Here is a 22,083-nt window from a genome sequence, read left to right as displayed (position 1 = left end):
CGATCGCCGAATTCACGATGCACGACAGGTGAACGGTGCTGCACAAAGGCCGCTGTACATCACAAGTGTACAGAACTTCCACTCAAAAAAAAAAATCACAAGTGTACAGAACTTCATGTAGTGGAAAAGTGGCTCCCAAGGGCTAGCTAAATTTTTATTGTAATAAAATGTAGATTTTCTAATTAAAATATTTTTAAATAGTTTTTTGTTGGGATGTAATTGTCTTTTTTCATAGTTTTTATTGTGACTTTTAATTTTTCATTTAGATATTTGTATTTATAATTTATATGGTTATTTATTTATGTTTTTTAATACATTTTCATAATTTTTGCTCAATTTTTTTACTAGTTGTATTCTATATGGACTCTTTGTTTGTGTATCTTTTTCCAACACGTATAAATTAAATTGTTATTTTTTAATTTCTTATTCAAATTTACTAATTATTGATTGAGGCAATTTTTGTTTAATCTAATCCATTAGATCATACTCCCTCTTTCCATAAAATATGTAATTCTAGCATAGTGTCATGATTTAGTATCTCAAGTTTGATTAATTATAGATAAAAATTATAAATATTTATGATATCAAATAAATGCCATTAGATTCATTACTAAATGTATTTTCTTAATAAATTAATTTGGAGCCATAAATGTTAATAAAATTCACTAGAAATTTGGTAAGCGTAAATTACTTTCGTCGACACGTAACCCGTAGTTACGTGTTTTCTTGGACAGAGGGAGTACAATCTAACAATGTAGGCTACTTTTTCTCAAATAATGTAGTGATTGCAAGGTTTTAGTAACACTACTAGAAAAATAATTTTAGGAGACACTGTCAAATCATTTCGGAGGCAGGCACTGCTAGTGACCGCCTCCGTAAATGCCTAGGTGGGCTCCAAAAAATTGTTCGACTCAAAATCATTTATGGAGGTGAGCGTTGTAACGGGGTTGGAACCATGGCAAGCATTGTTGTTCGTGGTAGTGTCACAGTGCGTGTCTCTGGTGGCTTAGGTGGACTCAAGAACACAAGAATCACAGAGGGGACACAATGGTTTATCGTTTTTCGGGCCAATCGATACCCTACGTCCAACAGCTGATGATCCTTATACTCAAGAGTACCCAAAATCTGAGGGGTTACAGCAGAGTGTACATGTGAAAGCTCTAGTTTGGTTTTGGTGAATTGATAAAACCCTAAGTGCTAACCTAGTTTATCAAATGATCATGAGATATGTAGCACAATCTAAGTGGTAAAGCAAATGAAGATCATAGCATAATAATGATGATGCCATGATGATGATCAAGTGCTTAGACTTGGAAAGAAGAAAGAGAAAAACAAAAAACTCAAGGCAAAGGTATAATTTGTAGGAGCTATTTTGTTCTGGTAATCAAGACACTTAGAGAGTGTGATCACATTTAGGTTTGATAGCCGTACATTAAGAGGGGTGAAACTCATATCGGAATGCGGTTATCAAAGTGCCACTAGATGCTCTAACTTATTACATATGCATTTAGGATCTAGTGGAATGCTAACACCCTTGAAAATATTTGTGAAAATATACTAACACATGTGCACAAGGTGATACACTTGGTGGTTGGTATATTTGAGCAAGGGTGAAGAAGTTAGAGGTGAAAAGGAGTTAGTCTTGCTGGTCACTGAGTGACCGGACGCTGGTCTTAGAGGGACCGGCACGTCCGGTCAAGTGTGGCAGCGAAGATGCTGGCGTCGATCAAACGACCGGACACTAGGTCTTGGACTGATCGGACGCTGAGGTCCAGGGTCCGATCCTATTGTCGAGCAGCGGAGAGGAAAGTCACTGAGTGATCGGACGCTTGGAGGGTCCAGTCAAGCATGACCGGACGCGTCCGGTCAAAGAAAATTGTTTCTGGAACCTTACTGGAAACGATCGAACGCTGGAGGCTGAGCGTCCGGTCACTTTGGGCGCTGCATCCGGTCAACAGATGACCGTTGAAATCTAATGAATAGTATTTGTAGTAGGGGACACGTGGTGTGAATCACGTGACCGGATGCTGAGGGCTAACGTCCGGTCGATCGGATCGGAGCGTCCGGTCACCCCGCGATGTGCCTAGTGAAGGGGTACAATGGCTCTATTTCGGTGGGGCTTCTATTTAAGCCTCATGACCAGTTGAAGCTCACATATTTGGCCATTTTCATTGACATAACAACCTTGTGAGCTTAGCCAAAGCCCTCCCACTCATCTACATCATTGATTCATCATCTTTGTAAGATTGAGAGTGAATCCAAGTGCATTGCTTGAGTGATTGCATCTAGAGACACTTGGTGTTTGTATTTCGCTGCTGATTTCACTTGTTACTCTTGGTGGTTGCCGTCACTTAGATGGCTTAGAGCAGCGAGGATAGTCGAGTGGAGGGTGGTGTTTGTCTCTGGCTCCGATCATGGTGATTGTGAGGGGTTCTTGACCTTTCCCTAGCGAAGAGCCAAAAGGTACTCTAGTGGATTGCTCGTGGCTTGTGTGATCCTCATCTTATGTTGGTTGTGTGGCACCCTATTGAGGGTTTGGCGTGTGATGTCAATTAGCATGTGAACCTCCAAGTGAGTGAATCGCCACAACGAGGAGTAGCTTGCCGGCAAGCAAGTGAACCTCGATAAAAATCATTGTGTTCATCATTGATTCCGAGGTGATTGGTCTTCATTGTTATTCATCCTTGTGATTGATTGGTACCTTCATCTACACGGTGGTATAATCTTCTTGATCACTCTCTTTACATTACCAAAAACTAGTTGACAAGCTCTTTAGTGTAGCTAGTTGTGAGAGCTTGCTTGCTTGCTTGGTATGGCTCTTTAGTTAGCCTTTGAGAGCACACTAACATAGAGTAGTATCATAGCTATTGTGTGAATAGATACTATCTTAACTAGAATTGTGGTAGGTGACTTGCTTTTTTAGTAGGCTAGCGCAACACTTGCTTCACCTTATAATTGTCTAACCATTTTGTTAAGTGTTGTTGTAGAAATTTTATTAGGCTATTCACCCCCTCTAGCCATTAGAACCTTTCAAGTGGTATCGGAGCAGAGGTCACCGTGATTTAAGGCTTAACAACCTTTGGTGTAAAAATGGCTCAAATCAATAACACCAAGAAGCCACCCCAATGTGATGGCACAAATTATCCTTATTAGAAGTTAAAGATAACCACACATATCAAGTCAATCAATAGAAAGGTGTGGAAGGTGGTAGAAACTAAAATTGAGATTGGTGATCCAGAGAATCCCACCGCGGCCGAAGAAGTGCTTCTCCAAAACAATGACATTGCTCTAAGTGCTATTCATGATGCAATTGATAAGAGAACATCTGAGCAAATCAAGAATATTGAGATGGCTTATGAGGCTTGGAAAAAGTTGGAAGAATCATTTGAGGGCACTCAAGCCATAAAGGATGCAAAGGCTTACATTCTCAAGGAGAAGTTTGCAAGCTTCAAGATGAAGGAGGATGAGAATGTGTCGAAGATGTTTTATAGGCTTCAAGTGCTTATCAATTATCTTAAAGCACTTGGAGAAGAGGTGAAGGACAAGGACTTCTCCCATAAGTTTTTGAGATGCTTACCCTCAAGATTTGGCACATTAGTCACTGTTCTAGTGAGGAGTGGTTTGGACACCATGACACTAAACCAAGTGTTGGGAGATATAATGACCGATGATACATATAGAGATGAAGATGAGAAGGAAGAAAAGAAGAAAAAGAAAGATGAGAAAAATGGATGAGAAGAAGAAGAGTGTTGCATTCAAGGCCAGATCATCTAAGGGCAAGCTAAGCAAGAAACATCAAGTGAAGAAGATAAATCTTGGGATGATGATGATGATGAGAAGATGGCCCTCTTTGTGAAGAGATTTGGCAAGTTCATGGTGAAGAAGGGCTACCGTGCTAAAAGAAAGAAGTCTTCATCCAAGAACAAAGAAGAGTCAAGAAGGTGCTTCAAATGTGGAAGCAAATATCATCTTGTTGCACAATGCCCATACAATAGCGACAATGATGATGACAACAAGAACAAGAAGAAGGACAAAAAGGAAAAGAAAGAGAAGAAGGACAAGATGGCCTTCAAGAAGAAAAAGGGTGGTTCATATGTAGTCACTTGGGATAGTGATGCTTCCTCAAGTGATGATGATGATGATAGTGATGATAACAAGACCACCAGGAAGAAGGTTCTTGCAAGCATTGCAATCAATGAGAAGCCTTCTCTCTTCGAATCTTCATCGTGCATCATGGCTAAGGCCACTAAGGTACAAACTAGTGATGATGAAAGCGATGAAGAATATGATGATGAAAATGAAAATGAAAATGAAAATGAAAAGAACCATGATAGTGATAGTGATGATGATAAACCTACTAAGGATGAATTATTTGACATGCTAGAAGATGCTAGAGAATACTTTGATATCAAGAGAAGGGAATGCAAAAGCTTGCGTAAGGAACTAAAGCCCTTAAGCAAGCCTTTGATGAGCTCAATATATCTCATGAGAGGCTAGAAGAAGCCAATGAGAAGCTTAGCAAAGCTCACAAAAAGCTTGAAAAGGCTCATTTCTCTTTGCTTGATGAGCAAAATAAAAAGAAGCATGTTGAAACTTGCAATATAGGCTTAACTTGTGATATAATTGATAAATCATTATCTATACCTATCATTGTTGCCCCTACTAACCCTTTTTATAGTACTTCCACTTCCACCCCATCTAGTAGTGACGGTCTCACTTGTGATACCTCACTAGTGGTTGAGAATGAGAACCTCAAGAAGGAGGTCAACAAGCCCACTCACACCTTAGCTAAAGCTTATGGTGGTGAGGACCGCTTGCTTATGTGTTTGGGTAGCTAAAGAGCTTCTCTCTACAAAGAGGGATTGGGCTATACCCCCAAGAAAGGCAAGGCAGCCTTTGCTCCTCACAAGACTAGTTTTGTGAAGAACAATGGTCGGTTTTGCACTAGTTGCAAGCAAGTGGGTCATAAAGAGCATGAGTGCAAAACCAAGAGCAAAAATGCTAATGTATCCTCCATTAAGATTAATTCTTTCTATGTACTTACTAAGGGTACAAATGGTGTGAAGGCTAAGTTCATTGGTAACCATGAATGTGTTCAAAGAAGAAAGTCATTTGGGTACCAAAGAGTTTAGTGACTAACCTTCAAGGACCCAAGCAAGTTTGGATACTATCTTAACTAGAATTATGGTAGGTGGCTTACTTTTTGAGTAGGCTAGCGCAACACTTGCTTCGCCTCATAATTGTCTAACCATTTTGTTAAGTATTGTTGTAGAAATTTTATTAGGCTATTCACCCCCCTCTAGCCATTAGGACCTTTCAACAGGAGAAAGAGAGAGATTTGGCAATGGATCACTCAGTGCTGATCCTAGGGACGCCTCACCACCGGTGGAGCCTTCCCCCTCGCCAGAGAGGGGGAACACGACGGATGCAGTGGAGTATTGACGGTCACTAACAACAATTATAAACCATCAACATAACCTGCATTTATATCTAATTCCATCACCAAACATAGGTATTGGGGTTTAAACTAATAAATTCCATGAGTTTTAGTGAATCTGTGTTCTTAGCAGGGTTTATCTAGAAAATTATCAAGGGACACCTATTCGTCAAAGGAAATTACGGAATTACGCCGCGTAAACAGCGTGTGAAGATTCTAGAAGACTCCAGGAGGCTCTCCACCGAAGTAGCCCCCGAGGGGCTACCATGTGGGGCCGGCCAGCCCCACCTGTAGGCCGACTAGCCTATGGGCCCCACCAGCTAGCCTTCGCTTCGAAACTCAGTTCTCCACCGCCTCCTAGATTGCATCTATGCCGTTTATTCAAGTCGGTTTGATCTGAGGGCTCAGGATTGACACTCTGGCCTATATATATACTATCCCCTACCCCTCTCCCTCAGTAGATCCCTAAAACCCTAATTCATATCATGAGGATCAGAGCCAGCTATCAAGAGAAGATTAGTCCTCCATAGGATTTAGTCTTAAGATTAGAAATAGTGAGATAGAGAGTGAGGGAAGAGTTCGGAGGAGGTGCTGGCCTATCGGTGCTCTCTCTACGGCTTGTACCTTGCTAGATCCAAGCTCTACTTGAGCCTGCCTTCGAGATATCTCTAGTAATCAACTTCTGATTCGAGTAAGCATCTAGTTTATATTGTTCATCAGGATCACGACTCTTTTGAGTGCTTTATTCCTGCTCTAGAGGGAATATAGTATTAATTGTAAGTGTAAGTGTGGTGCTTAGAGTTGGGTTAATTGTGGATGCACCCTGCATTCTGGAATGTGGTAGATTGCGTGTGTGACATTAGTTCTATATAGCCTGTACTATATAGCTTCGTTGATCCTTTGTAGTCCACCTCTCGTCTGTAGACGCAAGTAGGACGCGGTTGCGAAGGAAAGCATCCTCTGCTGGTGTCTTTCCCTAGTAATGTCCCTAGTTGAATAGTAAAAGACATAGCTTACCTAAGTCAGAACTAGAGAACCTTAGTTATCCTCTCTATGCTCATGTTTATGCTAACCTTGTTGCTACCCATAGTTAAGTTAGACCGTAGTTAGTCTCACACATTTCTCTATGGATACGATACTTGGAATAATTTTAGGTGAAAGCTACAGCGGTATCCATGCACTTATGGATTTATCTGTGTGCATTAATTTATACCAACAAGGAGCTCTCAGTGCCCCTCTCTGGGTTGCTCTGCTCTCGGTGTAGAGCTCGAGTGGAATGGTGAGGACGCAAATCATCTATGTGGAATCATCCTCCCCCCTCTTAGGATCCGACCTCCCCCTTATATTCCAAGGTAGGTCAGGTACATGGTAGTTTGGGGGAGTTGAGCCTATAGTCTACATGCGTCGGAGTCTAGGAAGGTCTTGCAGCGGTATTGTGTGGACCGTGGCAATGTCATGGAGCCAAAGAAGCTCTGGGCGTCGTCTGGCTACTCTATTCTGACACACTAGCTGTCGGGCTATGTCGGCTTGGACCGGCCTCCCCTAGGTACGCCTTCTGAAAGCTTCTTGGTGGAGAAGGAGACCGGCTCGAGGGGCTGACACGTAGACCCAGAAGCCCCTGAGCCCTTGGAGGTCGTGGAGGAGTTTGTCTTCTTGCATCACGCCCCATGCGTGACCCTCTCATAGAAGTGGTTGACAGAGCCGCACCTACAGGGCAGCGCTAGGGAGCCCCTGAGCCTTGGTGGCTCGAGGCATACCTTCTCGTGCCCGGGCCTTGGTTGGTGCCGGAGGCCGGAAGGGAGCCAAGGAGCGGGTCTAAGCTTCTATCGCTCGGGAGGGAGCCCCCGAGCCCTAAGCGAAAGTGGTGGTCGCACTTGGGCTTGGCCTGATTTCTTGGCCTGAGGGTACGCACGAGCGTACCCGATGGGTATAGCCCCCTCCCCCCTCCCCCCCCCCGTCGATCCTAGAAGGGTCAGTCGAGGGGTCTTTCGATCAAAATCTTTTGATCCCGAGGCTTAACATACTCATATGTTATGATCTCGTCAGGCCTCCTATGGCGATCGCCTCTAAAATCATCAATTAACGGAGGCGAACACCTTAGGACATCTGTCTCGATAAATCGATTTTCGGAGGGGGCATCTTTAAGACGACCGCCTTCATTAATCGATGATTTTTGGAGGTGGTCGTTCTAAGTGTCCGTCTACTAAAATCGATTTCGGAGGCGGACATCTTAAATGTTTGTCTTCATAAATAGTTGCATAAAAAAATAATTCATAATTTTTTCATATAAACTCAGACGAAGACAAACTTTATATCAAAATTGTAGCTCTTGACTCGATCTATAACTTTATTTTTGAAAAGTTTTTGAATTGAATCTATTTAGGGTCCCAAAATATTATTGTAAGTTCACAGACTTTGAAATTTGAAATTTAAAATTACTCCCTCTGTCCATGAAAGAATGCAACTACGGGTTGTGTGCCAGTTAGAGTGGTTCTTGGTCGACCAAGTTTCTAGTGAATAATATTCACATTTATGACTCCAAATTAATTTATTATGAAAATACATTTCATAATTAATCTAATAGTATTTATTTGATATCATAAAAGTCAATATTTTTTAATCTATAATTAGTTAAATTAAAGATATAAAATGCGACACTGTGCTAGAATTGCTTTCTTTCTTGGACAAAGGGAGTATCAAACAATCTCAGATGTTGACATGGTCTATAAGAAAGTTATATTCTTAATACAATTTATAACTTTATAGTTGAAAAGTTTTTTTATTTGAAATCATTTAGTGTTCAAAATATGTGCTTTAGGTTTATAGATTTTGAAATTCAAAATTTAGAATGCCTAAATGATCTCGAATGTTTTTCATATAGTTAATGCCAAAGTTGTAGTGGCTGACCTAAGCTTCATGTTTGTTTTAAATTCACATATTTTGAGATTCAATTTTTTGAAATTTTCAAACAATTTCGGATGGAGATACGTCCTATACCAAAGTTGTAGTACTCCCTTCCTCCCAAAATAAGTGTCATTCCAGTTTTCCAAGAAGTCAAATGCTTTTTACTTTGGCTAACTATACACAAAAATATTAATATTTATAGTACATAATTAATATCGTTAGACAAATCATTGAATCTATTTTTGTAATAAACTTATTTGGATATATAGATATTGTTAATTTTTTCTATAAACCTTGTCAAACTTAAAAAGTTTGAGCGGCATGAATACCATAGCAACACTTATTTTGGGATGGAGGGAGTACTTAACAAAATTTAAAACTTGTAGTTAAAAGTTTTTCATTTGAGTTCATTTAGTAGCTAAAATATCCAATATAAGATTATAAAATGTTGATATAACATATAGGATATTATATATAAACATAAATGAGTGTGTGGTGCAGTGGTATAGAGAGTACTGCACGTTGGAAGGATTAACGGAGGTGGGCATGGTTGTCCACCTCCGGAACCTGATTAACGGAGGTGTTTTGTTGGAGGCGGACGCTGTGCCACCTCCGTTAATAAAAAAAACAACCGTCTCCAAAAATGATTTTAGGAGTAGTATAAGGTGATTCATATAAATAGTGCGGCTCGACCTAATACCATTATATTTATGTGTGTTGAGGTTTTATATTTTGTATTTTTTTCTCTATGTAGCCCAATTGGTTAGAATCTTTGTAGAGAAATCTATCCACCTAAGTTTAAGTTATCGACTTAATGAACACGGGTGCTTATATTTTCTAGCATTGTTCTTTTATTGACAAACGACGTGCCCACCCATCCATTCAAACAAAAAGCACCCACTAGTGTAGGACTGAGCATCAGTCCCGGTTGGGAAACCCCCTTTAATCCTGATTTCCCAACTAGGATTGCGAGTCTGGGACTAAAGCCCCCCTTTAGTCCCGGTTGCTATTACCAACCGGGACTAAATGACCCCCCAGATATTGCACCAGGGCTAGCATGTTTAGTCTCAGTTGGTGTTTCCAACCGGTACTAAAGGTTTTTTTTTCTATTTCTTCCCTTTTTATTTTATGGTTTCTTTTCAATTTAATTCTTTTTGGTTTCGATTAGCTTTTCGTATATGAATTATATGCTGCTAATATACGTCCATATATATACGTATGTATAAGGTTCCGTTGGAGCATTATACATAAATAAACACACTAAAATATATGAAACTATATATATATACAAGAGGTTGTACATGCATAGAATATGTACATAATAAAGTCACAAAAGCCTTGTATTCATGTCTTTGGGATTTCTTTCAACCCTAATCTTTCGTCGTTTGATTACTAGGTATGAATTCTTTAGGGTCATAGTAGTACGCGCCTTTGGGATCTATGATCTGCTCCATAAGAAATCCTGACGATGCCTCTTGAATTGCTTTGATCTGTTCACATCGCAGGACCTTTTGCTTCCTCCATTCAATCTTCAATTCTAATGAAAGCAAAAGTATGAATATATATATATATATATATATATATATATATATATATGATTATATATATCAACACAATGGTAATAAATAAATTGTGTATATTTTTTACGTACTTCAAGGATCTCTTCACTTGCTCTCCTTGAGTACTCCATGAGGAACTCGTAGACGTAGTGTCGGTGGAGAAAGTGATCAACTAGTGAATATTTGTAGTTTTGCTGTACGTTGTGATCGGAGGTGGCCTAGCACTCAATGACACAGGATTTATACTGGTTTAGACAACGTGCCCTACGTCCAGTTGGGGTCGGTCGGTGACTTTTAATCCTGAGCCCAGGTGCTCGAAGTTTGCTGTGGGGTTACAAACGAGAAGGAGAAAGATGGGGTGTACAAGAGGCCCGGTTGGATCCGGTCGGAAGGGCCGAGAGTGACGGGGACTCCGCTATGCGCTAAGTGTTCAAGCAGGTGCTTGAGGTCTGAACCTGGCGGTTCTGTGGTTGTGAGCTATTGGACTAATTAATCTAAAGGAGCTGAGCTTGGATGATTCGGTCTGTCTTTGTTGGAGGAAGCACACCTCCTTTTATAGATGAAGGGGGTGGCTTTACAAGTGAGAGGGTGAGGGTACGTATGCTGCCGAGCCTTGTTGCCCATGCCTACCGAGCCTTGTTGCCCACACCGTTGGGTACAAGATAGTGGTAGGCGCCTACAACACTGTTGCTGTCACTGTAGAATGTCAGATGCACATGGGAGGTCGTGCTGCCTTTTTCAGGGATGGTGGACGTCGGTACCTGCAAATATTGTTTGATGCCTAGAGTCATGTGAGGAGTCTCGCTATCTTTACCCGGTATGGTAAATCCTGGTGCCCATATCGCTATCGATGTCCAGAGGCACGCGGGGGGCCTTACCATATGGGAGTTTTAGCGGCCCCTACAATACTATAGAGGGAGATGTCGGCGCCTACAATACTGTTTGTGTCAGGGTTGCTGCAGAGTATTGTTCCATGCAGGGTATGGTCCCTAGTACAGTGGTTTTGACTTGTGAGCCTTGCCTTGCCTTTCTCCGCACGTCTTCTGGTTCCTACCGAACGGGCGTCCCCGATCGGATGGCTCTAGTCGGCTCTAAGTGCGCCGGTCGGAGAAGAGCGGTGTGCAGGGTTCCTACGAGCCCCGGTTGGAGGGACATGAGGTCGGAGTCGGAAGTAGGGCTCGAGGCAGGCCTTCTGATCGGAGAGGCTGTCTGGAGACGGCTGGACCCCGAATCGAGTGCTTCGGTTGGATAGGTGGGCCAAAGTAGCTGATGAGCAGGCGTTGCTCTTCTTGGGCCTGGCCTTCCGATCGGTTGCTGGACCGCCCCTTTGCCCTACTGTTTTTAGACTCTTGGGCCGAGCCTTGGCGCAGAAGCTGGTCCCCGAGGGACCCCAGATTTATGAACCCGACAGGAGCCTCCGAGCCCCAGGCGATTCGGGTAGAATCGTCTAGGGGATTTTTGTCTTGTTGATGGGTGCGCGCGAGCGCACCCATGGGTGTAGTCCCCGGGTGGTTCGGGCAGAACCGTCTAGGGGGTGTTCTGTGTTATTAGGGGAAGTTTTCTGTTTTGTCGGTGGGTGCGCGCGAGCGCACCCGTGGGTGTAGCCCCCGAGCCCCCGGGTGGTACGGGTGGAACCGTCTAGGGGGTGTTGTTTTAGCTTGCGTGTGTGCGTGTTTTTTGTCTGAGAAGGAATTTTGTCAACCAAGGCGTTGTTGTGCAGCCGAGGTGTTTTTAGGCGTGAGGATTGGATTGAGACAGAACTTACTGATCCCGGCATCAGTGCGCGCCGTGGATCGGGCGAGGAAGTTAGTTTGAGCATGAGAGAGCTCACTGATCCTGGCATCGATGCGCGCCGTGGGATCGGGTGAGGGAGTTAGTTCGGTCATGAGAGAGCTCACTGATCCTGGCGTCGATGCGCGCCATGGGATCGGGTGAGGGAGTTAGTTTGGACAAACCCTGGCGTCGGTGCGTGCCATGGTTTTGAAATGGTTAGTTTTTTAGGGGTAGGACGAGACCGAGCCTGTGGGTCCTAGCATCGGTGCGCGTTGTGGGACCGGGCGGGTCAGAGTCATGGATCCCTGGTCTCAGCGCAGCCTGGGTAGCCGAGGTAGTTAGTTCAGTTAGTTTTCATGCGAGTTTGGAGTCACGGTCCCTGGATTTTTGGAGCGCAGTCGGAAGTGAAGCCGTTACGCGAGTTCAGAGTCGCGGTCCCAAGCCATAGCCAGATGTCATAGATCCTATCGACATGAGTTTGGGGTCATGGTCCCAGGGTTTTTGGAGCGCAGACAAAGTATAGTTAGTTAGTTAAAAGATCGGATGAGGCGGTGCTCGCGGATCCTGGCATCGGTGTGCACCGAGGGACCGGGCGAGTCGTAGTCATGGATCTAGCGAGTTCGAGGTCACTTCCTTGGCATTTGTCTTGAGCCCCCGAGCCCTATCGAGCCTTCGTGGGGGTCGCTGTGAGTTGTGTGCGTTACCCCATCCGGTTCCTCACAACCGGAGGGGCTGAGTTTCGTCGCTTATCCCAATCGCTCGGGCTCGAAGACTAGCTCGGTGAGTTTGCTAATGGGTGTGATCGAGTGGAATCTAGGTCCATCATTCATGACGGGGTCAGCATTGCCCTCTTGTGACATTCTACTACTCCTTTACCTGCAACCCGGCAGATGCCTAGGTCGTTCCGGAGACCGACCTAGGTGGCCTAATGGCCTCCCCTCGATGGAGATTCTATAGGCCTGGCGAGAGGTTCAGGATCGAACAAGAAGGTTGAGATGACTTGGTCTGCCAAACCAGGCTAGGGCCACATGGTGCTCATCTATGGCTTTCTCCCCTGGCTCTGTTGGTTACTCATGTCGAATGAGGCAACCGCCGCTTCGTGACACAACATGGAGCGTTCTGATGCATTTCGCTGCACGTGCGATGCTTAGTTCCTGAGCCCCCGGGCGGTTTAGGGCCCGAATTGTCCAGGTGGCGTGGGTGTATGGAATGAGATGCGTGTATGGATGTATGAAATGACTTATAAGGAAATAGAGGGGTTCGGTATTGCTCACCTTGATGGCTTAAGTGATGAGGTTCGGAGAGCTTCAGTCGGAAAAGTCCAACCGGGACCTACGCTTGTCAATCATGGGTGAGTCCTTGTGTGAATAGTTTTTGTATTAATGAACACATGCTCACCTTGATGGCCTGAGTGACGGGGTTTTGGAAAGCTTTGGTCAGAAATGTCCGACCAGAACCTTGACGACCTGAGTGATGGGGTTCAGAGAGCTTCAGTCAGAAATGTCCGACCGGGACCCATGCTCGTCGTTCGTGACGGAGTCGGCATGGCCTACATGGGGCGCCCCTTCGCTTCTTTACCTATCATTCAGCGTCTATCCTGAGTGATTCGATCGACTTAGGGGGTTAGATGGTTTCTTCCAGCAGAAGATTTCGCTTTGGGTTCTTCTAGGTCTGGCCTAGGGAAGCAAGGAGCCGCCCGCGTGCGATGGCGCTTCGGTTCCTGTGCCTGTTGTGTGGTTGTGGTTGATCGTGCGGTAGTTGTGGGCCATGGCCTGGCCACGTCCCTTCTGATCAGGAGCTGTTTCATCGGGTAGAGCACGTCTCATCGGTCAGGGCATGTCTTATCTGCATTAAATGGAAAAGAGAGAAATTCTCGCACCGTCATTCCAACTTCCCCGATCGGTGCGTCCTTCCCTAACCGCTGTTCCCTTTTCCTTAAGTAGGAGAAGGGAGAGGGTTTTTGTTCTGTTCTTTTGCCTGTTCTTCATCTGCCGCCACCTTCTCTCTTCCTTTTTGCCGTGAGCGTTCCTGAGAGCCGTAGAGGTTTCTAGGGAAGAAAGGGGAGAGAGCGAGGGAGAAGAGAGGAACTCACCGAAATGTCAGACTGGAGGTCGTCCACCATGAGGACGTCGGTGCTAGAGGCTTTTGTCATGAAGGGGTTTCTACCGCCACAGGAGGTGGCGCACTGGAGGGTCCCTGGGAGGGAGGAGTTCCCGCAACCTTGTCCCGATGAGGTGGTTTCTTTCCTTACCTTTCATGAGCGCGGATTAGGATAGCCCGCACACTGGTTCCTACGTGGGCTCCTCAACGAGTGGGGTATGGAGCTACAACACCTCAATCTGATGGGGGTGCTGCACATCACTGGTTTTGTCACCGTCTGCGAGGCTTTCCTTGGGATGGAGCCGCACGCGGATCTCTTTTGGCTTTTCTTCTCCGGGAGAGCTACGACGGTGGGGAATCCCGCGTACACCCCATGTGACTCCAACCGAGGATGGCATGGGGAATGGTTTTACATCCGAAATCCGGCGGAGGCCCCGTTTCCGGTGTTCACCGGTGGGAGGCCAGTGAAGCAGAAAAGTTGGTCGTGGGGTTGCGCCCGCACAGAGAGGCACAAGGTGGAGGTAATCGAGGAGGAGCTGCGGAAGCTCGTAAGGCTCGGCCTTGATAGGGTGCGGGTGTTCCACAGCCTCTTCCGCCGCTGGGTTGCGCCGTTGGTGGAGAGGATGCGGCCGATGTGGATGTATGGTGGCCGGTCAGACCCATACCATGTGTTGCCGGAGGACCTGCCAGACGATGAGGTCTGGAGTCGCCTTGGCCGGGTGCTGTAGTTGAGGTCCAAGGATACAGTTGCAGGGAAACCCATACCATTCAATGCCTCGGTCGTGTCCAACCTGGTATGATCCCTTATTTTGTTCGTGTTTCTTCCTCTGCCTTTGTTGTTTCTTGATCCCGAGCCATCCGTTCCATAGGGGCTTGAAAGGTACAAGTCCCGGCCGCACCTTCCTAAGGGACCGGAGGGCAGGGCCTGGCAGGCCGCCCAGAAGGAGGTGGTAGACGCCCGGAAGAAAAAGAGAACCAAGGAGGTTTAGCGGAAGGAAGAGAAGAAGAAGGAGGTCGCCCAGCGTGTGAGGGCCGGGGAATGTAGGAGCGACATCGAGTCGGAACTCGCATCGGATAATCCAATGGATTTGGATGACATGGTCTTCTCCAATGAGGAGGAGAGTCGGGAGGTCGTTGTGACCTCAGCGGAGCATCGCGACCCTATGGTGACGTCCGCCGGTGAGGAGTAGGAGGCCGCGCGGCATGCGGAGGTTCCTGTGTCGAGGAAGCGTGCGATGGGCGCGGAAGCCATCGGTGGACGGGCGGCAAAGCGAACGCGGTCACCGCGCCCCTCGGTGGTGTCACTGGTCCCATCGTCGCCCGTGGCGGACACGGCTGAGCGAGCTGGGTGGTCCGAGGAGCGGACCGACACTCGTGCACCGATGGGACCGGTGCCAATGCCTGGCTCATAGCCGGAGGAGGCCCTGCTTGCCGTGGGTACGGTCGAGCAGTCTGGGTGGTCTGAGGAGTAGACTGGCGCTCGGGCGACGCGCGTCTTACAGTTGGAGGACGCTCCGTCCACTGCTCCGGTCGGAGAGTCCCGAGCCAGAGGTCGTAGTGACCCACAGGCCGGGCAGGAGCCGGTCGGGATGACTCCACCCCCGTCTAAAGTGAGGGGGCATGGGTCACAGCCTGGGAGCGGTCCTCGTGCTGCAGGCCTATCGACATCAGGCCCTGCTTTTAGAGTCGTGCCACTCACCTTCCGGTATGTTTTTCTTTCTATTGTTTTTCGATACTCCGCTGGTTGAGCTTTTTCAGAGGGTGACTTACCCACACTTTCTGTTAGCGGCCGGGGGATGTCGGGGTTGAGCGTCTCTCTGACCCCTGTGCAAGAGACTTGGAGGCCTACCCTACTGCGTTCCCTCCTGGGGGTGGTGCCCCCTGGGGCGGCTGCTGATAAGGCAGCAGCGCCAGCGTTAGTGTTGGTGGTGATCCCAGTGCCGATGGAGGGGGTTGCATTGGAGGTAACTCTTGTGGCCCCTCCTCTGCTGGTCATGGTGGAAGAGATGAGGGAGGGCGAGCTCCCTATCTCGCCGGGTGGAGGGCCGCATGGCTTATCCTTGCCATCGGAGCCGAAGGCGCCGGAGGGAAGTGCGGTCGGGATGGAGTTGGGACGCCTGGCGGTGTTCCATGCGAATGAGGTGGTGGACATCCTGTCTGATGATGAGGCAGATGTCGCGGTCGCTGGTGTCACCGTGGGAGCTGGCGGTGTCGCCGCGGGAGCCAGCGGTGGTCCAGTTGGAACCTAGGCCCTCCGGTGGTTCACCAGAGGGTGACCTAGAGTGGCCCTGCCCTGAGGACCCATTGAAGGCATGGTTCACCCTCCGGGATTCCCAGGAGCGTCAGCTCTGGGACATTTTTGGGGGGCAAGGGCATGCCGTGGTGTTCGAGCTCACCAAGCTATCCGCAAAGCTTGAAAGTGCCCGGAAGCAGGCTTAGTTCGCTCGGCAGTTGGTTGAGGGTGACCTGCAGCTCGCCGCAGAGGTGAGTTTCTGATACTTGTCCTTGCCCTTTGTATCTTTCGTTGGTTGTTTTTAGCATGCTTGTTTTTCGTAGGATATAAGGAAGATGCCGTCCCACAAGTCTTACTTCCTCTAGGCAGAATACGCCTAGATGGCTAAGCTCGAGCATCGGGTAGAGTCCACTTGCCATGAGTCCTAGGACCAGGCAGCCGAGGCGGCCGCGGCATGGGTGGAGGGGCAGCGTGCAGCGGAGTGGGCGACTATCGCCGAGCAAGGGCTCGAGGTGCCGAAAGCCCGCCAGGCGGAGACTGAGGTGGGGTTGCGGACATCCCTGGCGAGCACCGAGGCGGCGCTTCAAGAGGCCTTGGCGGCCCTTGAGCCAAAGCAGAGTGCTTTGGCATAGGAATAGGCCACCCTGGAGTCGACGCAGATGGCCCTGGAGGCGGAGCGAAGGGCCCGGTCAGAGGCAGACCAGGAGGTGCTCGCACTCCGAGGCCGAGTGATGGGGACGGAGGAGGCGAACACCCGACTGTGTGCGCAGGTGACTCGACAGGCGGAGGAATTGTCTGCCCTTGAGAACTCTTCCGCTAGTACGTACCCTTTCTTGTTTTTCATTGCATTGGTTTCTTTCTTCAGCCTGTTCCTGAGCTTGTCATCCCTCCTTCAGAGCTAGATGGAAAGGTGAAGATGCTGGAGCAGGACCTAGAGACGACCAAGGTGACCCTCAGCCAGAATGCGGAGGAGCTGGCCAAGTCCCATGAAGAGCGACATGCTCTTGAGGGGGACCTTGACCAGATTTGCAATGTTGCCCAGCTCATCATCTCGGAAGTTTTTGGGTCGGTGCCAAGCACTAGCGCGCCAGCTATCTAGCTGGCGAAGGTCCCGAACGTGGTTAAGGACCTTGTCCGGAGCAGGCTATTTTACGAGGCATCGGGGGTGCTGACCTTGGTGGTGACGCACCACTCGAATCTGGACTTCGCCACTATCTGTAGCGGGTATGTTGAAGGCCTGAGCATGGAGGACATCTAGTCGATCGGGGAGAGCTTGCTACCGCACGCGTGGTCAGTGTCGGAGCAAGTCTTCATCGAGTGGGTGATGGACGTTCATCATGAAGACATGGCCCGAAGCATGCGTGGGGAGGACGCTTTCAAGCCTATGGATAGTACGGAGCCTAGTTTGGGGGGAACGTTGCCTCGGCCCCGATCGAGCCAAACGTCGTGCTGCCAGGGAGTGAGCAGCCTGCACCTTCGTCGATCGCGCCATCCGCAGATGCCGCCGGGCCGATTTAATAGCTTGCAGAATATAAGTAGTTAGTAAACGTAAAAAGTTTAAGCTCATGGGGGAGCCCCTGTGTAAAATGTTTGTGTGTTTTAATGACTGCAATTGGTTTTTGTTTTTGTGATGGAGTTGCTCCGTTCGGGGAAGCTTGTTCCCTTTCGTTCCTTAGTTTTTCCTTAGCATAATTTTGTTTTTTATTTCTTTCTTTCTTGTACCTACCCGTTTGTCCCATAGGCTGCAACCTTGTGAGCTTGGGGCATGGCCCATGAGGCGAGGCCACTCATAACCGTAGGAAAAGGCGGGGTGCGATCAGTCGGAATGTTTTAAAGCAAAGCTATGTAAGGTAAATCAAAGGAACGAACTACCCTTTTGTTCGGGTAGGAAGGAGTTTCTCCGTATGAAAGTAAAAGAGTACTCAAAGTAAAAACAAAACAGAAGGGTAGTAGAGCCCCCTAGTGGAGCCCCCGAGCGCCCCAAGCCAAAAAGTGTTCGGGTCGGGGCGCTTTTGTAGGAGCGTTCGCTAAGTAAACAAAGGTAAGACTGAAACTTAGGAAAAAACGACATAGTTGTTCCAAGGTGCTCGGAGAGAGCGTCATCATTGTTGTTCTTTAGTTGGTAGGCGTTCGGTCGAATCACTTCATCCTTCAGTCATCTAGATCCTTGCCCGCTGCGCCCCCTTCTTCGGTTGCTGCCTTTTCGCCTTTTTCTCTTCTTGGCATGCCAGTCTACCTCAGCAGGCGCTTGAGGAGCTGGCAGTCCTTGTAGAGATGTTTTATGGGATAGTCATGGTTGGTGCACAGGCTCTCCATGAGCTCGTGAAAGTGACCTAGAGGGTCTTGCTAGGGCTGTGTGCCCACGTGATCGGCCGTGGCGACCGACGTGGAGTTGGCCGGTCGGCGGCGATCCTTTCTGTTCTTTTCCCCTCTACGTGGAGGGGCCCTTGTCTTGATCCTGGTGCTTGGCCTTACCTTTGTCGTAGCCTCCGTTGAGGCACGGTAGGAATGATGCTTGCTGGAGGTGTTGGACAAAGGTCCGTGGTCCCAGGCTGTCAGGGCTGCGACTCCGATCGATGTTGCGCGCGTCTCGGTTCGGACCGAGCCACGCGTAGACAGGCGGTCGGCACAGAGCAGTCGTCAAGTCGAGGTGAGGTGCCATTGCAACTTCCTATGCCACACTCTATGGTTGTTGCGGTGATAGGGTGTAGTGCCCCATCTGCTATGTCCCTGTTCCCCGAACGGGGAGCGAGGTTGCAAGTCGGCGTCGTGATATGGAGCACTCCGCTTGTTGAACGGCGGCAGTCTCTAGCAGTGCCTGGAGGTTCCGATGGATCACCCATTCACGAGGGTTGTTCGGCTCAGACAGGTCATGCAGGAGCATTGCCGCGGTGGCAATGTTCTGACTGGCCCAAGCGAACTATAATGGATCGGTCCCCCTAATCGGAATGTTGCACTAGACCTGACGGGCATGACCCCGAGCGCCATTCATCGGTCTATGCGCATGGGGCGTAGAGTGGTGCACCGAGCGGGCTGGTGCAGTTGGTGGATGATGCGGCCATAGTCGTTGTAGATCCTCCCCATGCTCACATGTGAGCTCAGGGGTCTCCGCATGAGGGCCCAGAGGGGCATGAGTCCGTGAGGACTCCGTTACCCCTGGCGGCTGCTCCGGAGCGTCCGCCATAGCGCACTCATGGGACGAATGATGGCTTGGTGCCATGTCACTGATGCTGGAGCCGTCACTCCTGGCGTCATCATCCATGATGTCGAGGAAATAGGTGGGAGCATAGCTCGCCATCCCCACGAATTCAAACGTGGGAGAGAGCGGCGCCATAATCTTTTGGAGCCTCGGGTGCACGCATCCGCAGGAGACACGAGGTCATAGGGGAACCGGTTGTACGGTGGTGGCGATGGGGACAATGGCATCCCTCTGGGTATTTGGCGGAGGATAGAACATAGTAAGTGAATAACAGCATGTATATTACTCACAGTGGGGTTTGAGCAGAGAGTTTGCTCGGAATGAAGCGCAGATGCCGCGCCATCGAAGTCGCTTGTCCCGGAGTCGATGGAGGACGTCTCTCTGACAGGTGCTGGGTTGCAAGTCTCCTCATGGAGGTGGAGTACGCCAAGTTGGTCGGTGACAAAGTCCAGGCTTTCAAAGAGGAAGGCCTGGGATGGCTCGAAAATGGGTGGAACCCGCATCCCGACGGGCGAGAGTGCGGGGAACTCCAATGAGCCGAAGCGAATCGTATGGCTCGAGCCCACCACGGTGGGGGTGGCGGAAGTATGGGCCATCCAATGACCAAAAAAGTGTTGAACGTACTGTCGGTGCAGAAAGTGACCAACTGTGAATATTTGTAGTTTTGCTGTACGTTGTGATCGGAGGTGGCCTAGCACTCAATGACATAGGATTTATACTGGTTTAAGCAATGTGCCCTATGTCTAGTCGGGGTCGGTCGGTGACTTTTATTCCTAAGCCTAGGTGCTTGAAGTTTGTTGTGGGGTTACAAACGAGAAGGAGAAAGATGGGGTGTACAAGAGGCCTGGTTGGCTCCGGTCGGAAGGGCCAAGAGCGATGGGGACTCTGCTATGTGCTAAGTGTTCAAGCAGGTGCTTGAGGTCTGAACCTGGCGGTTCTGTGGTTGTGAGCTATTGGACTAATGAATCTAAAGGAGCTGAGCTTGGATGATTCGGTCTATCTTTGTTGGAGGAAGCACACCCCCTTTTATAGATGAAGGGGATGACTTTACAAGTGAGAGGGTGAGGGTACGTATGCTGCCAAGCCTTGTTGCCCACGCCTACCAAGCCTTGTTGCCCACACCGATGGATACAAGATAGTGGTAGGCGCCTACAACACTGTTGCTGTCACTGTAGAATGTCAGATGCACACGGGAGGTCGTGCTGCCTTTTTCAGGGATGGTGGACGTCGGTACCTACAAATACTGTTTGATGCCTAGTGTCATGTGAGGAGTCGTTCACCCGGTACGGTAAATCCTGGTGCCCATACCACTATCAATGTCCAGAGACACGTGGGGGGCCTTACCGTATGGGAGTTTTAGCGGCCCCTACAATACTGTAGAGGGAGATGTCGACGCCTACAATACTGTTTATGTTAGGGTGGCTGTAGAGTATTGTTCCATGTAGGGTATGGTCCCTGGTATAGTGGTTTTGACTTGTGAGCCTTGCCTTGCCTTTCTCCACACGTCTTCTGGTTCCTACCGAACGGGCGTCCCCGGTCGGATGGCTCTAGTCGGCTCTCAGTGCGTCGGTCAAAGAAGAGTGGTGAGTAGGGTTCCTACGAGCCTCGGTCGGAGGGACATGGGGTCAGAGTCAGAAGTAGGGCTCAGGGCAGGACTTTCAATCGAAGAGGCCGTTTGGAGATGGTTGGAGCCCGAATCGAGTGCTCCGGTCGGATAGGTGGGCCGAAGTAGCTGACGAACGGGCATTGCTCTTCTTGGGCCTGGCCTTCCGGTCGTTTGTTGGACTGTCCCTTTGCCCTGTTGTTTTTAGACTCTTGGGCCAAGCCTTGGCGTAGAAGCCGGTCCCTGAGGGACCCCGGGTTTATGAACCCGACATGTAGTATCCACATAAGTTGTTCCCCGATCCCTACTGCAGACACCACTTTACGAGAAAAAGATTCATCATCAACCAATGAAGCATGTTAATAATGAATTGAACTAAATAAAGATGCAGTGACCTAGCTAGTACTTACAAGGTATTGGATTATGTGCAGAGGCACTTCCCAATTACCATAATGGTGTTTCTCAGCGAACGTTTTCCAAGCACTGCTCAACAAAATAAATAAATGGAGTTATATCATTAAAATGGCATAAGAGAGTATACAATGTGTGTGAGACTGAAATTACCACTGGAGTATATCGAGGATTTCTTGGTAATCTGCTCGGGGTCTTATCGCTGAGTCAAAGATTTTTACAGGACTCCTGATCATATCGATGACTAGTAGTATCCAGTGAAAGCTACATGTTTATACACAGGCATAACTCATTAACTAAAGTCAACATGGAGTAAGCAAAATAAAATGGGCACAAGACATTCACACTCACTTGAAGCAATATGGGAAGAGTATCAGTGTCTTGTTAGCATTCTTATCTAAGAACCTGAACAGAAGCTTCTCCACTTGAGGTTGCCATCTATCTTATGGAGTAACCCTATCCTTGATTATGCAATTTGGATCAATGAAACCAACATTAGTCATCTCTTTTTTATTTAGTTTCATCATCTCATATCTGCATATATATAGTACAAATGAATGTATATCGTGTGAGGACAACTATATATGAACAATGAACTAACATGCAAGTTACTTCAATTCAATTGTAGAAAGAATCACTTAAAGACACCAACAGCTGACGAGAGATTTGTCAAGAGCGTCTCGGTTTAATAGTTGGTGTAATTCATTGAACTCAATATATACAACGTCATAGCCCAAGTAATGCTCTGGTCTCACTCTGGCAACAAGCCATGCTGCTTCATCATTCTCGATCACTTTTAAGTACCACTTGTTCAACAAGAACATCTGCGTACCCAGTGATGAGTAGTACTAAGGGTTGACAAGA

At 47.9% G+C, this 22,083-nt stretch overlaps 1 protein-coding gene across 1 annotated transcript; it reads right to left on the bottom strand.

Moving 5' to 3' along the window:
* Positions 1-14,758: 14,758 nt before the first annotated feature.
* Positions 14,759-15,925, bottom strand: LOC136488638 (cell wall protein DAN4-like). Its single transcript, XM_066485498.1, has one exon. It carries the CDS (start codon positions 15,923-15,925, stop codon positions 14,759-14,761), a length of 1,167 nt encoding a protein of 388 aa, XP_066341595.1.
* Between the last annotated feature and the right edge of the window lie 6,158 nt (positions 15,926-22,083).

The sequence above is a fragment of the Miscanthus floridulus genome, chromosome 10, assembly GCF_019320115.1.
Source record: "Miscanthus floridulus cultivar M001 chromosome 10, ASM1932011v1, whole genome shotgun sequence".
Lineage (NCBI taxonomy): Eukaryota > Viridiplantae > Streptophyta > Magnoliopsida > Poales > Poaceae > Miscanthus > Miscanthus floridulus.
This window is presented reverse-complemented; position numbering and strand designations above follow the sequence as displayed.

Excerpts from the sequence above, each read along its gene's own strand:
- LOC136488638 (XM_066485498.1), bottom strand. The coding sequence starts at position 15,925 with ATGTCCACCACCTCATTCGCATGGAACACCGCCAGGCGTCCCAACTCC.